Source organism: Lepisosteus oculatus, chromosome 10, assembly GCF_040954835.1.
Source record: "Lepisosteus oculatus isolate fLepOcu1 chromosome 10, fLepOcu1.hap2, whole genome shotgun sequence".
Taxonomy (NCBI): Eukaryota; Metazoa; Chordata; class Actinopteri; order Semionotiformes; family Lepisosteidae; genus Lepisosteus; species Lepisosteus oculatus.
The window spans coordinates 2,492,961-2,514,156 of NC_090705.1; the positions used below are offsets into that span (position 1 = coordinate 2,492,961).

At 38.7% G+C, this 21,196-nt stretch overlaps 1 protein-coding gene across 1 annotated transcript in view; it reads left to right on the forward strand.

The window, feature by feature from the left end:
• crppa (CDP-L-ribitol pyrophosphorylase A) overlaps positions 1–15,371 on the forward strand; it is a 53,637-nt gene extending 38,266 nt beyond the window's left edge. The window contains exon 10 of the mRNA XM_015357778.2: positions 14,996–15,371. Within this exon, the coding sequence (XP_015213264.2) occupies positions 14,996–15,100 (105 nt within the window). The 3' untranslated portion in view covers positions 15,101–15,371. The remainder of the gene's footprint in view (positions 1–14,995) is intronic.
• Positions 15,372–21,196: the final 5,825 nt, after the last annotated feature.

Here is a 21,196-nt window from a genome sequence, read left to right on the forward strand (position 1 = left end):
AAATGATTGTCCTGGAGTGGCCCAGTCAAAGTTGTACATTTGTCCATAAGTCGATCAGAGCAACTTGAGAGAGCTTGAGAAAAACCGTCAAGAAGAATGGGTTAAAATTGCTTCAAGCTGATGTGCAATTTGGTAGACTTATTCAAAAAGACCTCCAGCTCTAACTGGTGCCAAAGGAGCTCCCAGCTAGTACAGAGTTCACATATCTGAGTATTTATACAATTCACATGTTTGTTTTTGCTGTCATTTACTGCAATTTACCTTTCCCATAGAGTACTTCAGTTTGTGTATTTGGGATATCATAGGAAGGGTCTGAATACTTTTGCAAATCCACGCATTACCTGCTTGTCTTGGTGAAGATTGTGGTCTTTTATGTTACCTCTCCATAAATTATTTCTGTCTTGAATGTTAAAGTTCAGAGCCCTTTCTTATAGAATTACCAACCATTCATTATTTTAGGGAAAATACAAGACCATTTTTAAAGCAAATGTACCCTATAAGTGCCTCTCATTTAAACATAAAGGCAAATCAAAAAAGGTAGTTATTTTTCTAAATGCTGTTTCAAATTATAGCATATGGATCAGATTTGCAGGTTGACAGATCCACAATAAGTGGTTTAACGATCAAAATTTAAGTGGTGCTCCATTTGTTTTTACAAAAAAAAAGTTTGCTTTGAATGTTATCTCTTTAGGATCATCCATTGCAGTCTCTGATGAGCTCTGCTGTCCCTGGTTCAGAGCATCAGGTGTCTTGACGTTTGACTTGTTTAATGGTTGCACTGCCCTCTACTGTCAAAAGGAGTTTAGTTGCTTACTTAAAACAAGCTCACTCTTTTGGTGACTTTTAGTACATCACAGTACAGTAAATGTATTTCATATTACATAAAATGATCTGTGTAAAGGAAACATTAAGAAGCATTTATATAATTTGTATGTAAAAGTCTTTGTCATATTAAGTCAGCTGTGTCATTCTGCATTTTTATTTCTACTTAGAATTGGTAGCCATGCAATCTGTTTGCACCTGCAAATGTTACTTATGAAGAAAAACTATGAAGGCATGTTCTTAGGTGTAATGTGTTTTGTAAAAAGATAAAATGCATCTGAAAGTAATGACAATCTGGTAAAATAGCAAGAAACTGCCAAACATCCACTCCTGTATCTTACATTCAGAAATTTAGAAGAATGTGTGTTTATTACTGCTGTAGGAAAAATCCAAACTGTTTTGTCGAGTCCAACATTCCAATTATTCTGGAATCAAATAGTCAATGAAACAATAAGAAAAAAAACCAGAATGATTTAGTTTTAAAAGGACAAGAATTCACAGAAATACACACATAGAGAAAGAGCTACACGTCTTACAGAAGTTATTTCAATTTGAATAATGGTATAACTGTGATCATTGTTCTACCCTTTTGGCATCGTTGTGTTGTTTTGGGTGAAACTCAGACTCTTGTGGAATTTGACAATGAGTTGCTTTATTGCATAACCTTTACTAATTTTAATTAAATGCAATCTCATAGATTTATTACACGCATAAAAACAGAAATGAATCAACAACAACAATATTGACATTAGCAAATGATTCTTTCTGTGTGAGCATAGTGTAATTATGTACTTTTCTGAAATTTAATTTACAACGGAGACTTTACTTTTCAATGCTGTTTTCATTGTCATGGCAACCTTCTGTCTCCAAATCATTATAGTGACAACAGGGTAATTAATACCAGATGTTTAAAGACTGTAATAAAATATTCTGTACGTGGAATGGCTTAACTCATTGAAAGTAGGAATATAAACATCCAATTTTTTTATGAGGAAAATATTTTATTCAGTCATTGTTGGTCTTTATGAAATGCAGGATTATTGAAGAGACAAATTATAGATCATTGTGAATGAGTAACTGATAAGAAAGAGCTCTGCTTCAGAACTTAAGGCAGCACAAAATATTCTGAGGTGAACATGATGAAGTATGAATGAATAGTTAACTTCTGTTTAGATTATAAGCAAATTTACTGTAACTTTGTACTTTGGAAGAAAAAGTGGATGGTTTGGTAAATGCAGTAGAAGTGTCAAAGCCAATTGTAAATGTGTGTTTTTGAAAGTCTGAAGTATATCAAGTAGTAACATAACTTATGTTGAAGTTAGTTGTGGAAATCGGTGAAATTACATACTTTAAATGTGAGACACACTCAACATGTTTTATTCAAATCAGGCTGTGCCAAATTCAGTTGATTCTGGATGCCAGAATTCCAGTCTGTTTCTGTATGAAGAGTCTTTCAGTTTTTAATTGAATAGGTAGATGCTGATGTGTCAGACATCTCCTAACTACCTTAAATGGCCAGATTATCTGAGATAAGCATGTGCATTTCACCTCAGTCTGGTTTCACACAGTTTTGAATATGCAACACTTGAGGTAGAATGATGGACTGTAATAGAAATTTTGAGTGCACTAAACATGTATATTAGTCATTAATGTTTTCCTCCAGGACAAAGCTATGTTGCAGAATACTACACTAATCTGTTAGTGAAATAAGAAATGTTGGATATAAATCCATGCACTATGGTATTTTTGTATTCCTTGTTTGCTACAATATGTACAATTCTGAAATACTTTTGAGTGAAAGTAATTGGATTAAACAAAACGGACATCAGCATAATCCCACTTACTGTATATAAAATGGTAAATTCATATTTACCAAGAATAAGTAGTCATGTACTTCCTGTTGTTCCATTTTGTGTACTCAGACTGAAGCATCACGAGTGGACTAGTCAGCTGTACTGTGGAAAACAGAGAAAAATTCTTCCTGTTTCAGGATGCATGTTTCAGAAACTAAAACTCAGTTAAAAAGTTGAAAATTAGGAAATGCATGTAATGTACAGTATGTATCATAAAACATGCTTTGAGGTTTTACATTTCTCATAAAGCTCAAATCAAATTACTTTGTCATAAATTATGCTAATATACAAATCACATTGTGCATAGTGCTTGTGTTCAATCGTTACTAACATTCAATCTGGGTAAACTGTTGCCATATAAATATAATTTATTAGGCCTTACAAAGGTATACAGACATTGTTGTATAGTTTTCACATGTTGTCGTTTTAAAGCTTGTACTGTAGTTGTGACACTTTGAGTAAGTAATTAAAATGTTGTTTGTTATATACATTTCATGCCTCACACATTAAATGCAGAAAATAAAAGTAAAACATTAAATACATAATACACAATACAATAATACTTTATTGTGTGATTTCTCAGGAGCTGCTGTTTTACACTCACAGAGACTTACAACAACATACAACAGTACAAATAAACATTATATTACAAATACAGTATATAACATTACATAAAAGATATTAACCCATACACAGTCATTACGCAAAAGCAAGAATGGAAAAGTCCTGATTGTGTACTGGTGCAGCAGAGTGGCAGGAAGGAAACCATTACCCTGAAAAAAAAGCGTCTCGGTTCCCGAATGGAGTTTGCAACAAAGCATTTCAGTGATACTGCAAACGTGGCGATACTTGTTTTGTGGTCAGACTAGACAAATTGGACCTTTTTGGATTGAATGCAAAATGGTACATCTAGTACACACAGCATACCCAATAGCCCAGTCAATCCTATCCATACTGTCTGTCAAGCATGATTGCAGAATAATTTTTGTGGGGCTGCTTCTCATCAGCGGCTAAGAAACCAGTGAAGATTGAGGATATATTACCATTACCATAAGGTAGAACACGTGTACTGTATGCAGTCTCACCAACAAGAATGCATAGCAAGTATAAACACATCTTATCTTTTTTTTATTTATTTAGGCAAAAATCCAGTTTATAGTTGCACTTGTTTTGAAGTCTTTTGAAGGAGAAACTTTGCCTGCAGCAGATCCTAGAGCAGATTCCTGTTTGTTTATGTTGTATAATTTGCATTTTAAAAAGGAGGAAAAATACTGTAACATCTAAAATAATCTGAAAACCATGTTTTAGCATTATGTGAAATCTTATGAATAGTGACATTTTCCTGACAAACAAGAATTGCCAACATTTTGTTGTTATTGTCGATCAAAAATGACTAAATAATTGACTGTGTAGAAAAAAAGTTTAGTTTGATATATGAGTATATATGGGAACAAAGATTAAATAATAGACAAATAGTCAATCATGGCACTATCCTGGGTACGAGCAGTTTCTAGGAGTTAATTAAATGCCCATACCAGTCAGGAAATATAGAACAGGTTCACTAACTAATATTCTGTGAACAATTTGGCGGTTGATAAATAGTAGTTTACAAGACAGAGAGAGAAAAGGATTGAATACAAAATTAGAATACTAAACAAGCTGACATTTACAGAGCTTTACACTTAAAATTCTGCCTTCTAAACTAAGTTACTCACATTGACAAACTGTAATGCATAAATACAAATCTTCATGTGGAAAACAAAGATATTTTTAGTGATTAAAATATGCTCTATAGCCTTGGCCACATTCTAAACAGTCGAACCATTGTGCTTCTTTTCTTCTCTTTTCAGCTTGGAATAAACCTTTGCTTATTCTTTTGCAGCCTACGCATGCTGACACAGCTCCCTGTTTGAACTAATAAGAATACATCTCCTTTCCCTATCTTTAAGCTGAGCTCCTTTAGTACCAAATACCTAATAAAGAGATTTTTGGTTCTCAGTGAGAAATCTAAGTAGTGAAGACTATCAGTGGTGTCAGATACTCCCTCCGGCTCTATATCGGATCGTGGTGATGTTCCAGTGATACTGGTCTCGGATGCAGCCTGCATTTGAAGTCCGGTGTCGGCCAAACAAGCGACTGTAGGTTGGCCTGCAAAGTCCCAGGCTTGTCAAACTCCTGGGGCCTCCTTTCAGTTTGGAATGGTTTATGATGGGATGAGCCCAAGCTGGGAAGCCACAGTAAGCATTTTACCCCTCTGTCTAGCGATTCGAAAACCACCTGAGCCATGAGGGTGAGTAAAAATAATCAGCCTGCACATCCTTATCTGATACATAGCAGAATGATGGAGGAATATGTCCATTTCACAAGATCTCAAGGCCAATTCATTCTTATTTTACATACATTTAAGCCAAGTAGGATCATCAGAATGACACGGGTAACTTTGACCAGTGAATAGGAGTGTAAATGTATTTTAAAAAAAACACCTTTCAGAGTTACAGCTTTTTTTTCAGAGAAACCAATTTCCTATGAATTTACGGGATATGAATACTCATTAACACTTGACTGCTGCATGCTTCAGTCCAGTTGAGGCTTCATTGAATATTCAGGTTAGTCAGTGAAATGCCAACATTTTCAGTAATTGAGTATTTGGGATTTTACTTTTTCTCTTGGCTTAAAATAAGTTAATAATGTTTCGCTGGAATACTGAACCTTATCTTGCTAGTACAGCCTGTAAATTTCCATTGTGATAGTGCATAACAAAGATTCTATTGATGCGGCTCGTGAGAAAACAAAAAAGAGTAAAACATAGTAACATTAGATGCAATATTTGATTACATAATTGATAGAATAAACACTTGAAGCTTAATAGGTACACCACGTTTAGCCAAGCCCTTGTTTTTATATCTTCCTTCTCATTATTTTTTTAAGTGGCCTCGCCTTGTTTGTGTTGGTTTAGCCTGGAGCAGTGCAGTCAGTTTTTTACAGCCTACCCACTTCCACTGCATTGTGTCTACGTCTCCTTTCAGGGAGCTCAGCGAGGTCTGCAGTTCAGTCTAAAAGGAAGACGGTTTGATTGCAGAGTGTTATTGCAGGTGTAGCACAGTGAAGGAATCAAGTCTAATCTTCAGGCAAGGAGAGGTTTTGTGTTGTGACTTTTCACAAGGGCGCTGCACTGTTTGTATTCTGTGCCCTGTGGGCCGAGCAGTGGAGATCCCTCAATCAATACTAATCATTAACCAAAGAAATTTAAGACATGAAAGTCAAAATATATATTTGCATTTTCTTCTTAGACAGCAGTCCTCAGTGCAGTGACCTGTTGAATAGTAGCCCGGTTGACGTTATTCAGATGATTGCAGTGCTTTCTTCAGGACTTGCAAATTAATAGAAGAAGGATATTTTGCTTAGAACCTCCAGCCTGGGTGTTGTGATACATATTTTGTGGGTTTTTCAGCCTTAAAGAACACAATTACTTTTATATGAATTGTATTCCAGGTTAAGTTTTAAGAATTAATACTCTTTATGTTGTAGTTACTGACATTTTTGTTGGTCTATTCCATTGCTTCTGTTTATATACAGTATAATACTATGAAAGAAATAATGGATGATGAATTTTGAATTTGATAAATCTTTTGTTTCATACCCTCCCTATTCTGACAGATTAATTGTTTAATAAGACTGGCTTACTGCCGTCTCCCATTTACTTATACTGTAGGTAGAGTTGCAACAAATTCAGTTCCTGGAGAGCCTTGTGTCTTCTGACTTTCAACCTGAGTAGTCGATTAAACTATTAACCTCATTAATTTCTAAATTAGACAGCTACAGTGTAGGATTTTTCCTAAGATCTTTTACAGTTGACATTACACAAGAAATTTATTGCATTAATTGCATTAAAGTTACAATCACATGTAAACCACCTCAGGATCTAATTATAAGTTATATGCAGCTAATAAAATAATTAGATTAAATGTGAAACAGAGACCTAGAGTGAAACAAAAACTAGAAAACTCCAGGCTCTCCAGGAATTGCGTTTGAGACCACTGCGGTAGACAGAATTATTGATCATTTGACCTCCACAGTGCCTTATGGGACAGTTAGCACACTAATTGGAGGCAGAAAGAATATCTTCGAACTTGCAGGTAGACAGGATATCCAAGGAACTGCTGTTATAGGGCAAACTGTAGATATTCTGGTTAACTTGAGCCCCAGTTGTCTGCTGTTTTTTCAGGAACTCCAGTCAAACATCTAGGCTTTAGGGCTCAGTCTGTGAATAATGTTTGCCACTGTTGACAACAGTCATTAAAAAGGCAGGACAGATTTCAGAGCTGCTGCCCTGCTCTTGAAGTGTCTTCCAGCTCACCCTGTTCTGTGGTGCAGTCAGGGTGTCACAGGGGCTCAGGTCTTGTAATGACACAAGCCGCCAAACAGACACGGGCTCTACAGCTACGTCCAACTCCCTCCAAAGGAACGGCGACACCTACGAGCGGATCTCAGTTTTCTGTACCTTCACCCTGCTTCCTTAATGTGTCTGAAGAGACTGAAGTGTTCCTGCAGACACGAGATATAGTGGTCAACAGCAGCAAAAGCAGCCTTCATAGTGTAAGCAGTGCTGACTGAACCCCTGGGCTCCTGTGTGGCCTGTGTCATTTAATGACTGCAACAATGGCGAACAGTTTTCTTTGCCACAGAGTACTGAAGACATGCCTCCTCAAGAACTCTCTTTTTTCTGCAGTACCAACTAACTATTCTCCATTCTAAAAATGCATTCAATAACCAAGAGAGATCCATTTTAATCTAGGGATTCTCTATACAGGAAGTCAAAGTTTCCTAAAAACAACAAAATGACCAGCTCTCTTAACAAGGTTCAAAACCTTAACTAGAATCTGGTCTTTATTGATGATCTGGACAAGAACATCTCACCTGGCATGCTTTCTTCTTTCTCCTTGTTTCTCTCTCTTCCTGTGTCCTGTCCATCTCTGCTCCTTCTCTTCTTCTCTCTTTGCGTCTTTCTTTTTCCTTTCTCTCTGTCCTCCTCCTTCTCTGTGTGCTTTCTGCTATTTTTACCCTCTCTTCCTTGACTATTGCTGACCTTTAATCGTTTACCCAGAGCTTAGTTAACCAAGGTAAACCAGACGATTCTTTTGATCAATGTGTCTCACACCCAGCACAACTAAGTAAACACCTTTGTTCCCTTCTTGCATTGAAGCTCCAGAGAAATGTTGACACTAGCCAGGTGTGAACCATTGTACCTAGATTCTTAAGACACCTCAATAGTCACACATACACATAGAAAAATAATTCACCAAGTCCTGTGTGACATCCTCTGAATGCTTGGAGTTATATTTTCTGATAAATCTGCATTAGCATGGAAGGGTGAAAATGCTGCCATAGTTTCTTGACTGTTCACAGATGTATTGGCCTACCACCCATCGCTGCGCACTAGTAATTAACAAAAAAGAACAGTGTCTAAAACGAGTTGTAAAGAAAACAGGAAACCTTTTTTTCTTTGATGTATGAAAAACCGGGGCCAAATATAAATAAAAAAAAACATTTTGAAGAGAAGAAAAATGCCTAAATTACTCATTCTGGATTGTGTTCAAAGCAATCATATTTTATTTCAATTATAATTTAGTATTACTTTAATCAATAAATGGGTGGTGATGGTCTCTGCAGCTTTTTCACTAAAATGTTAGTATTAGCAGTGGAAAATGCTTATCATAGGACTGTGGAAACTATTTTTTATTAGTTAGTGGTTATAGAACACTGGACCTACTTTTTTGTATTTTTGCAGTTATTTTAATTCTAATTAGATAGTTCTAATACTTGTAAATTCCAGCATCGAACACAAATCTGGTTTGACACTGTGTGGTGGCACAGCTCTTAAAGAAAGGAATGTTATTGTTATCTGTTTTTAATGTTTCTTTATGTTTGCAGTAGTATGCAGTGCTCAAAAATGTCATTGAAGTCTTACCGAATATCCACAGCGTGAGGTCAATGGTGGAATTTCAGAAATTTCATGCAGCAAATGCAGATCCTTTTAAGCCACTTCGTGCGCCGATTCAAAGTCATCAGACCTCTGAATTTGTGGCGCAGATCAAATTTCCTGAAGATGTGCCACTTTGTGTCTCTACCCAGTGAACTCGTGCCGAAAACCAAGATCAAGCAAGCTCCTACACTTCTTCTCACTGGGTGGGTTATGTCCTCCCTGAGCTTGCCTTAGGATACGTTCAGGTGTGCTGCCCCAATCAAAGTACCCTTAGGCTTGAGGGGTTTACACTTACACCAGAGCAACACAGGGACCTTGGCCTGTCCTGGACCTTTGTAGGGTGTTTACTGCATACAGGATAGTGGTATGTGTGGTGCAACATAAATGTTTCAACCAGCTTTTAGGTTTCTGGTTGAGGTTTTAGGTTTCGGTTTTAGGTTTTAAATTTCTGCTAGTTCAGCAGACGTGTGTAGGGGTGATTTGCCAAACGGGAAGAATGGAAAGTGGTGTTGAATGATGAATTCCTGTTATAATATTTATGGTAACATTCAACAGGGTATCTATCTGGGTAATGATCTTGACCCACATAGTACTCTGCTACAGAATTTGATGGCAGGAGAAACCCATGTTGACCCAGTGAGCTTATCTAGTAGGAGGTTTGTAGATTTGAACTTTACTCCTGCTTTCACTGTGATATTCCTGTCTAGAGTCACTTCCAGATTTTATGGGGGGTGGATAGTGTTTTGGCTGGGCTTAGTTTGAGCCTCCATGTGCTATGGTAATCTGCCTACATTGTTAGATTTTCATTCCAGGATTTCTCCAAAGTACCAAAAGAAGGAGCTTTGTTAGCAAAAGAAGTGGCATTGGCATACTGTAGATAAAGTTACCAGGTATGGTTTTTGGTAAATAATTTGAATGTATTGTAACGCTTACGGCCGACAAGCAGTGTGTAAGAGCCGGCGTACCAGAGCGGGTGACGTCACCGCCCTTCCCTGTGATAGCAGGACCACAGCTACTGGGCTGTGGAGAGATCTCTCTTTGGCTCACGGGGCTAGGTCGCTGCAGAGAGACGCGGAAGTCCCGGGTTCGAGCCCCGGAGGGTGCAGGGGCCGACCTAATGCGGCAAGGGCGCCCGCCTGAGCCCCCGTTGCGTTACATTGGTGTCAGAAGCGGGGCGGGATAGCCCTTCGCCGGGGACGGCGATTTAAGCGGGGGAGAGTGTAACGCTTACGGCCGACAAGCAGCGTGTGTAAGAGCCGGCGTACCAGAGCGGGTGACGTCACCGCCCTTCCCTGTGATAGCAGGACCACAGCTACTGGGCAGTAGAGAGATCTCTCTTTGGCTCACGGGGCTAGGTCGCTGCAGAGAGACGCGGAAGTCCCGGGTTCGAGCCCCGGACGGTGCAGGGGCCGACCTAATGCGGCAAGGGCGCCCGCCTGAGCCCCCGTTGCGTTACATTGGTGTCAGAAGCGGGGCGGGATAGCCCTTCGCCGGGGACGGCGATTTAAGCGGGGGAGAGTGTAACGCTTACGGCCGACAGGCGCTGTGTAAGAGCCGGCGTACCAGAGCGGGTGACGTCACCGCCCTTCCCTGTGATAGCAGGACCACAGCTACTGGGCTGTAGAGAGATCTCTCTTTGGCTCACGGGGCTAGGTCGCTGCAGAGAGACGCGGAAGTCCCGGGTTCGAGCCCCGGACGGTGCAGGGGCCGACCTAATGCGGCAAGGGCGCCCGCCTGAGCCCCCGTTGCGTTACAGTATGTTCAACAGAGTTGGGGCAAGCACTGAACCCTGCTGGATCTATGATCCCTTTTCCTCCATGCACTTCTTCCCTTCTAAAGGTGGTCTCTTTAGTCGTCTGCCATGAAGAAGTGTTTAAATATCTATATATGTTCCTGTGGCATGCCAGTGTGCCATGCTGTGTCACGGGCCCTAAGGTCCAGTAGCACTGTGCCCGTCTTTAGGTTTTTCTGAAAAAATATTTTTCATTGTCAGTGGAGAGAAACCAGTTTGGTGGAGACTAAGGATTTTATCTGCTTCTGCTGTTAAAGATTTTATAACACACTGACAGTAGGGAGATTAGTCGGTAGTTGTCAGTGTGAAGTGTTTTCCAGATTGTGATATAGTAATGAATTTTGCAATTTATTTCTTTGGGAGAAATTTTGTTGATGATTCTATTGTAGAGCAGGTCATAAACACAGAGGCCAAGAAATTTCAGCAATTCAGGGGCAGTGTAATCCTACCCTGCAGCTTTGCCACATTTCAGGTCAATTCAATTTTTTTCCAGTTCTGTGACCATTGATGGAAGACGTTGTCTTCTACATGTTGTTTGCAATGTTGTCTCATTTCACAATTGATGGCTTCTTCTATATCAAGGTCACCAAATGGATCACACTCCTACCATACTCCTTCAGTAGTGCCGCACTCACAGCATCAAGATGTGGGATGCAGGAGGGCATGTAGCTCCAAGTAATTGCTTAGCAAGCTGTTTCGTAAATGGCAGCACAGGTGGCTTTGTATGCCACAGTTACAGATTTGTTTGGATTGGTATGGTTATAGTGCATTCCAGGATTCTCTCTATTTTGACCAGTGTACTTTAAAGACATTTCATCAAGGTGGACTAGGATGTGCTTTTCTTGGATTCACCGAGCCTATCCTGGAATTCAGTGTGTAAAGGTGGTCCTTGTCATACTGTAAGTAGCCATGCTATGCTTTGTTTTACAGTTATGGTGTTGATGAATCAAGGAATTCAACTAAAAATTCCCTGCATTTTTTGTCATTTTTCAAAAGCACCAAAAGCCAGTGCCTATGTGTGGATTATTTTGTTCTGGAAATGAAAAAAAAGTATTCTAACATTAAAAATCTTTCATGTGGACAGTGCCGTCACACATGACTTAGATTATAAACCATTATGCCCCAGCATCAAAGTTGAGTTCTTACTACCACACACTGTGTTGCTGATCCAATGCTAACAGTTTGCTAACTTTAAATGCATGATCAGTGTGTGGGGAAAAAATCTACCCTCAAACACTGAATGACTTGGTTTCGACAAGAACATAATTTAAAAGGAGTATGTTGACACTATCTTTTTTAAATGTTTTGTTTTGGTTAAAGGTTCATTAAATGTATATACTGTATATACTGTACTCATGTCTGAACTGTATGTTGGTAATGTATCTCAAGTTATTTACTTCTTCCTTGTGGATATTAATTTCCCTTTCTAAGTAATTTCCCTATATGTTGCATAACTTGTATGTTTAGGAAAGTAACCTGCATTTATAATGGGTCGTTCTGTAATGCACTGGTTAGCTACAAATGAAACACACAGTCTTACTTGTGGTTCCTCACCTGACTCTATTCCATTAATTCTTATGGTTAAAGCCTCCTGCTTTAAGGCTTATGGGCCAAAGTTAACCATCTTATGGTCCTGAGCCCTCCATACAGTTTGTATTTTGCTCATATGGGGAAACATATACATCATCTTATGTATATACAATACATAAACATTATGTCGCTATAAATCCTAACTTTCTGGTCCTTAACCCATACATATATCAGAGACCCCATGTAGAGAAAGAGGTTAAGAGCAGTGTTCTCATAACCAGTTTGTTAGAGAGGATAAAACAGTGATTGCTCTGACATTTGGGTGCCTGCGGGCTTGGAGTGACATCAGTGAGAGATGCACTGCTACAATACATCTGTCAGAGCACTGTGGAGTTGCATCATGATCAAATGGCAAGCAGCTCTGCAGTGTGTGGGAGAAGCAAGCTCAGATCTCTTGTTCTCTCCTGAGAGGGAGCAGCTGTCAAGAATTAAATCGCAATTCCAAAAGCAATTTTTAAATAAAAGTCTGTGCACAGGACAGAATCTGACAGGCATCTTAAAAATGTTCTGTTAAAATGGAGCTTTTTAAAATATTATTGTTCCTGTACCAAAGAAGGACAAAATAGCTTGTCTTAATGACTATAGACCAGCTTTTACTTCTGTCATAATGAAGACTTTCAAACATAGGCTACTTCTTTATCTCAAAAATACACATCTCGGTTCTCTACAATTTGCATACAGGACGAACAGGTACTGTTAACATGGGCTTTCACTACATTTTACAACATCTAGAATCCTCAGGCACGTGTGAAAGAATTGATTTTAGCAATTTAGCGATTTCAGAACTCCTTTACTGTATATTTTTACAGTTGAACATTGCTTTTATCATCTTTTACCACCTGTTTCATAAACCATCAGAAAGGTGCTAACAGTCTATTAAAACCAGAACCACCCAGAATTTGAGAATCAGTTTCTTTCCCAGGGCTGCCTTTTTGCTAAACCAGAATTCCTAGTTACACAGTATGTGCGCTGTCTTGAAGACATCTATTGTCTTGTTTGTTTATGATACGTGTGGCATGTTTTTGCCACACCAGGATAAGTTGTACATTAAGTGTACTTGGTGAATTTGATTCTGAGTCTGGATTGCTTGTGTTTTTGGGATAAAACTGTTGCATGTTTAATTATCTTGAATTTCCCATGTTCTGTACACAGGCCGATTGTTCAAAATAATATGATGTATTTTGAGAAGTTATTTTCCGTGCGAGTTGAAAGATGTATATTGTGTTTTCTCGGCAGATGGTTTTGTTTTTTCTGAATCTGTTAAGGTGAAGGGCAGAGAATACAACTCTATCAGTTTAAACTGGTTGGATTGTGTGACAGAACCACATGAGTACTCTTTGTGGATAAGATTAATAAGGCTGAATGTAGTTAATCAACTCATTAAGACAGCATCAAAAGCTTCCTGGAGTCTATTCACAAGATGTTTCTGGTTATTTGTGTGGTCCTTTCAGAGATCAGAACGTGTGGAAACAACAGTTTTATTGTTAGATGAAAACTTGGAAGAGCAGAAAGTCAGTCCAGTGAAGTGATGTAAATGTTTTTGAGTGATAGTGGACCCTCAACAAAGAAAACATCCTGAGGTTATAGAACATAGTCTAGCAGGAAGGAGTCAGGGTAGGATGCCCAAGTGTTCACAGTGTTTACTGGGCATGTTCTCCAGATGAAAACGTCCTGTAAAAATAGATTGTGGAAGGCACTAGTGTGTAAATTGAGATGAAAACAAGTGGAGAAGAGCCTCTGAACCTACAGCAGAGAAACGTGAGTCATCAACACCATCCGCCCATAGCTTTGGAAATGGAGAAAAGTAACACAACAATTAACCATAAAAAAATAACAACCACAGAGGGAGTTTTCATATTTTAAAGTACTCCTTGGGAAAGCAAAACTCTGCACTTCATTAAAAAATAAAAATGACTATAAATGTGTGGCTAATGTCGGTCTTCAGAGTATTGTGAGTTGTAAACTATAAAGCATTTTATTCTTCTCATGTTAAGGGGCCACAAAAAAAGCATTAACTCGACAGAGGCACTTCAAAGCAAACTGTTGTAATTTCCTTCTTTTCAAATGTTCAGAAATGATTTTTTTCTGCTGTTGATTAGGTTTGCTATGAAATTTAATTGGATTCATGATAATCCCAGATATATAATTCTAAATACACCTTTCTTTGTCATATTGCTGTTATATAGGAAAACTGAATTATATAGATAAAACAATAGAATCAACTTTTGAAGGATCCTTTCTCATTTTCAAGTTTTAAAGTCAACAGGATACAGTCAGTTATTTAATTATGGTGCTGTATTAATACACAAACTTGATCCAAGATTATAGCTTCCATAACAGTTGTGCCAGTTTGTATCTTGATCTTATCATATCTTGGGAGATAAGCAAGGTTCAGCCTGGTCAGTACTGGTGTGGGAGACCACTAAGAAAAGTCCAGTTGCTGCTGAAAGTGGCGTATATGTATCATTAGGTGGTGCTCTTTCCTCTGTCCTATAAGGATCCCGTACTTCAGATGGAATGTTAAACAAGGTTTTACTATTTGATCAGTAATGATCCCACAGCACTGTAAATGTAGGGGCATTAGCCCAGTGTCTTAGCTAAATTCTGAATCGGCCTTTTCGAAGTTCCCACTCATTTTCAATGTCTTGATTTCTGTTCAGTGACGTTCATTCCCATCACAAACCTTGCCGGGGTTTGCAACGTTTCTTATTCTAGGGACAGTAAATACAAACACACTGTACAGTAAATACCCCTTACTTTCAGGCAGTCAATCAAATTATTTTACAACCCTTACATTCGTTCTCATGAAGGTTTTCATCAAAGAAGTGTGCTTACAGCATGTCTTTTGAAAGTAAAGAAAGAGGAATCAGCGTGTTGCAGATGATAACAGAAAGGGCTTTCCTTTAACATTATAATCCAAATAATGATTTGGCGTTTGTTTCCTTTGTTTTCTAGGACAAACAAAAATGGAATGAAGCTCTGGAAAGTTTTTCTTGTGTTGCTGGCACCCTCATCAAGGACAGAAAAGCAGCCTTGACTGGACAGCTGTTTGTTGTATAAATGTGTGAGACACTCTTTTACGTTCGTGCTCAGATGTCTGTAGCTTTGGAAAAATCTTGACGCTCAGTGTTTTTCCTTAATTTTGTACTCCTCCGTGAGGGTCTGAGAACAGAACTCCTTTCCCCAGGGGAATGTGTGAGAACAGGAATGGGTGGGAATCTTTAGAAGTGGGTACTGTATAGAGAAAGCAGGCTCTATAGGGAACTTATATATAAGGAAAACCGCATGACAAGTGAATAAATCTCAACACGTGAAGAAGTGGTACGAGCAAGACAGTGTTCGATGTGTCTTCATTTCTCCAATGTCCTATGTTGTGCAAAGTTTTGGATCACCTGTGGCACAATGGCTTACAGATCTGTCAAATCACTTTTTAACTACAGACATTAGTTTTTACCTGTTACATCACATGAAACCAGACAAAAGGGAAGGGGTTGGTACTTATGGTACTCACACAAATTAAACCAGATAACCTTAACTGGTTCGATTTTGAATTAGTATGACATACTAATGGTTATGTCAGTAGACTCCTGTCACATCTTTACATACATGGCCCTGCAAAAGTATTCACCCTGTTCCAGTGATGTCATTTTTAAAAAAAATTCCAAATGATGCATGCACATTTTTTAAAGTGAAAATGTTTAATCAAAACATAAATGCTTGAACTGAGCACTTATACAGGTGAAAGGAGATAAATGTCCTCAAACTAGAAAGAAAAAAATATTAACTTTAAAAATGTATTATATGTTAGATTATCAGCAATTCAAGAATAGGTGACATTATTAAAGGGGGGGGGATGCTTTTGCAAGGCACTGTGCAGTATGTCAACATGTAAAATACATAGCCAAGTATGTCAAAGATCTGTTCCAACATGCGCAAACGCAGTGGAAGATAGACACACACTGGGAGTGATAACCCTACTCTTATGAACATGGGCCTCGCATCTGTAGTCAGTACCTTCTTTAAGCCATGGCACCTCGTACATGTGGGGGCGGAGCAGTGGCACTTTGGCTGGAAGGTTGCCGGTTCGTATCCCGCAGCCGGCAGAGGAATCCTACTCCGTTGGGCCCCTGAGCAAGGCCCTTCACCCCAGCTGCTCCAGGGGCGCTGTATAAATGGCTGACCCTGCGCTCTGACCCCCAGCTTCTCTCCCTGTCTGTGTGTCTCATGGAGCGCAAGCTGGGGTATGCAAAAGACAAATTCCTAATGCAAGAAATTGTATATGGCTAATAAAGTGATCTTATCTTACAGCACAATATTCCCAGTCAATATAATCAGACCTCCATCCATTTCTTAACCACTTTATCCAATAAAGGATCGTGTGGGACCCTATCCTGGCAAGCAAAGAGCCCAAGGCAGGATACCCACTGGATGGGACGTCAGTCTATTGCAGGGCACACACAGACAGCCACACACACACACTCATACCAAGGGCCAATTTTCCCAGAAGCCAATTAACCTACCAGGAGCGCCCGGAGCAAGGAACACAGGGAGAACAGGTCACCTCCAAGTGAACAGTTCATCCAGAGAAACATGTACTGTAGAACAGTGTTGAGCAAGACTGGTTTCTTCAATATATTTCTATCAACGTTTGGTTCTGATTAATTATTAATGTTCTTTTCAGGTTCAAGCTTTCATAATTTATCATAATTATCTCAGTTATTCATTATTAGCACACCATCTACTACTTAGTTTTCCTAATACACAAACCTTTTAAAATTATACTGTATGTCTGTTTTCATCAACAAGTATAACAAATGAACTTCTCATAAATATACTGTGTCTGTCCAGATATGATCATGTAGTCACATTGGTTTGGTCCAATAACATTTGGCAGAACATCATAGCTGTTTAAGTGAAGCCTACAGTAGATGCAAGATAGGGAGGTACAAGTTTTGATTGGGAGAAAAATGTAAACTCACAAATTAAGTGTTCCTTAAAATATTGTGATTTCTCTTTAGTAGTTTCCTGAACATGAAGAATATTTCAAAGTCACTCAATCAGATGAAATAAATGGTAATCTGATAGAGGCAAAATTATGATTAATAGGTGCTGTTATGCTGAAACAAAAATAAATCTCCTTTTTGTTAAATGTTTGCCAATTAAAATTCTAAAAGCAGTACAGATACTGTATATACAGACACAACCAATTTCTCTCTTGTCACTGGTGAACTAGGAAACAAAGGAATGTGATGTATAATGCATTTATAAGCAAACCATACATTCGGGTCAGTGCTGGTATCTATACTGTAGGCATCCATAGGTAATAAAAGGTCATGTCTGTACACAGATCTGTACACATCCACGTTCTGGTTCCAAAATTCAGAAGGTTAATTTATCACTACAAAAAGGTAAAAGATGACTTGTAATGCTAATGTCCCTAGAAACATTTCTGAATGTAGAAAACGACATACTGGATCAGTTTGCGCCAGTGTTTATTTTTAGTGGCAGTGCATGAGCATGTGCGTTTCGAATGCCCATGAAAATGACCGTGGTGTTTTCATGGGAAATTAGTATTTTCGTGTGGAAATGACGGAAATGTTGGTAAAATTAACATCTGCTTCCTAATGTAAATTCTGATTTCACGTGAGAAGGTTAATTAAAGTGTTCAGGTGTCTCCCCTAAAGCCACAATAAAAGACATGTGGGCCAGAGCTTGTTGCAGTTAAGCTCATATGCTTGTGGTGCAGTAATTTTATCAGACTGATGCTGCTGGTAACCCAGTTGTTTTCGTCAAGACTACAGTATATGTAGGCTAATACTATGCTACTTACTGTAGATCATTGACATAAATGTCTCGCACATCAAAGTGTACAAAGTCGCAGTTTTCATTTCTTACCCAATGTGAAATTATTTATTGTTACTCTGGTGACCCAAACGATTCCACTCTCACTTATTTTCACTCTTTGCCAGAGTGAAAATTAAAATGTATGAACTTTGAACGTAGGTTTTAAGATATCAGATTCATGTGTGTCCCTAAAAGAGTCTGTAATTAAATAACAAATACAGTACATAGGCTGCATGCACCCACCACTAATGTTTGAAAACCAGACAGGTTTTTAGAAAAACAAGCACAGTCTATTAGCAGAGCTTTATTCCCCATTTACATCAAAGCAAATGAAACAGAAATTGTTTATCTCACAACAGTTCTCCGTTCTAGTAAACAGTGGTTTGGGGGACTTGAAAAGGTAAACTTCAGGAGAATCCCAGTGGACCATACACAGGGCGATGGAAATCTTCTTCTCATTTCCTCCCTTTCCCCTGGTGTTAAAGTAAAAGTAGGCTTACCCAGGAAAATGAGAGGTTATTAAACCAAAAGGTACCAGGTCCACATTTACTCCACAAGAGAATTATCAAGTGATGGAAAAGAATCAAGTAGTCCACACCATTATCTGTTATAAATCCTTCGGACCAATTCATTAATTTGATCTTTTTTTAATTTAAGGGGATGTAGTTTCCCTTCCTTAAATACATTTTTACCCATTTGTGTTCTCTTTATATGGCATATACTCTCTTTAAAAATGCATGCCTGAAGAGGCTGCACAGCTTAGTTTTTTTTGCATTTTTTCTTTTTTCTTTTCAGTGTGCAATTAACCTTGTCTTGCACCTTGACTGTTCGCTTGCTGACGAACCTATTTTTACATAGAACTGGATCTGCTGGTGCTTTCAACATTGAAGTCCAGGGTTTGTTATGAATTCTGTTAGGAACCAATATGTGTAACATTCAACAAAACTGAAAACATACCAGTGATTAAGTAGAATGGATGCTGCCCAGCTTTAGTTAAAGCACAATGAATGAATAGACCAGTGGAGCATTTGATAGAGTAACTGAAAGGTGTTGACAAGAATTGTCAGCTCTGACCAGCAGCATTCATGACCACATGTTATCAGTGAAGGATAATTCCTCTCTTCCTATTTTAAGGAAAGACACGTTTTTTCACTGGAATGCAGGAATGATCGTTAAGTTTAAGTTAGTTCAAAACTTCCGCAGACATAGAAAAGTTTCAAGTTATTTATTTGGGCATAGTCAAGACATAATAAAAATATTTTTTGTTGCTTAAACACACTGCTAGGAAGCAATCTTTGTCATTAGATCAAAGACTTGACACTTCACTTGAGGATTTCAATAAAGCTTATGTTGTACCAGCTTTACAGGGAGGAAGCAGTCCTTCCTGTTTTTAATTCCTGGCTTTGCAGACTCATTTAATGGAATTTAAATGCATTAGTGTTTATCCAAGGTCTTAACTTTTTTCTTCACGTTAATGTGAGTCATCACAGTGCTGTTGAAGGTGGACGAAATAGCCGTCTCACAACGATACTAGTCCGCCCCCTAGTGGATGGTGCGCCCCCTCCCCCCAAAATGTTGGTTATGAGTTGTAATTTTATTGTCCTTCCAAAAGGGTGGAAATTTGTCTTTGGCGTCACCATACAAAACTACAAAAAATTACACTCCACATAAAATAAAGCCATACTTAAACAGTCGTCCTAGAAATGAAGGCTCTTTAGTTTGATATCATTAAGTAATAAATTGCCTGATGGGAAAAGTGCATCATTTAAACTGTTTTTTTTAAAGGGCAGAAAATAATTGCAAATAATCTAACTGAAAACACTTCTTGAGAAAAAGAAGGTTTCCTTGTGTTTATGTAGATTCTATCACTAGATGATCTCAAAGGTTTCCACACATGCGAGAGGGAACCTCCTTCTCCCACCACCAAAGTCCAGCTCCCACCTGTTTGACACAGGACAGCCATTGTCTGCCAGCAACCCCACCACACCACAGACCAGCTGGAGGACTGAGAAATCGCTACACTACACCAGCTGACATAAAGGGGAGCTTTATTTTCATTTCTCATCTAAGGCACAGCAATGCCTACAGTTCAGTGGGCAAACAGAAGAGCACCACCTACTGGTCCACCAACACCTCTTATAGCAGCACTGGTTTTCCTCGGTGGTCTGCCATCCCAGCACTGAACAGGCCCAGCCTTGCTGAGCTTCTGACATCGACCAGGTCGGACGACAGGGTGATAATGTTGCCAAACAGTTCTTCTACCTCAGGTCTTCTAAAGGTAGGTAAACTGTAGTTTTTTTTTCTCTTCAGTAAGGATGAAAAAAAAGGATGCATTCTTATACTTTTTAAAAAGGCTACTGTATATAAAACCTGTTTTGTAATGATGTGATTTGCTTCATACTTTATCAAATAACTGTGTGGACAGCTACAGAATGTCTGTCAATTCTTCTAATGCTGTAGGTACTTTCAATCAGTGAAGAATGTATGACAGATAAAAAAAAATACTATCAGTTATACTACATTATAATTCTTTGTTAGCCGTATTATGTTTTATTTCATGGACTGTGCTGACATCTTGTGGAAACAAAGTAGACTGCACTGTTATATTTGCACAGAGCCTGGGATTTCCTGTATTTTTCGCCAAGGACATTCATCACGAGAAAACAAGAGAGGAAGTAAATACTCTTTCATCAAGGTTTACCAAGGTTATTTACATATGTGTGTACTAATGTGTAATCAGGAATTCAGAAGACACTTTCATCCAAGGTCGTTTACAATATACAGCCACAATTTGTATAATGAAGTTTCAGAATGTTAGGTTATGCGGGTAGTCGATATGGTATGATGGTTCTGGCTTTACACACAGTCTATGGACATACCATACAATATATTACAATACAGGGTACAAAAGTTGTGATTAAACCCAAAAAATTACATCTAAAACCACATGGTAGCACGTTGCTTCTGTATTGTTAGGCAGAGCAGTGCTGATGGTCAATCCTGATTGTTAGGGGAGACATAATCGAGAGTTGAAATGTTATAAGAGGCCGTCACACAGTTATCAGAGACAGAGCAGGGAGACAGGTCCACTCACAGGAGTGAAGAATAGAGAGAGTGCTCACAGGAGTGAAGAACAGGGAGAAAGAGTGCTCACAAGAGGCACAACAACTGATGAAGGTTGAGTTTTGGTGTCAAGCAGTGGATGAGCAGAGTGGACTAGGAGAAGGAGAGAAAGACAGGAGGAGCTCAGGCAACAGGGAGGGGACAGAAGACAACATCTTGATCTCAGTGCCCCCAGGGACAGAGTCGATG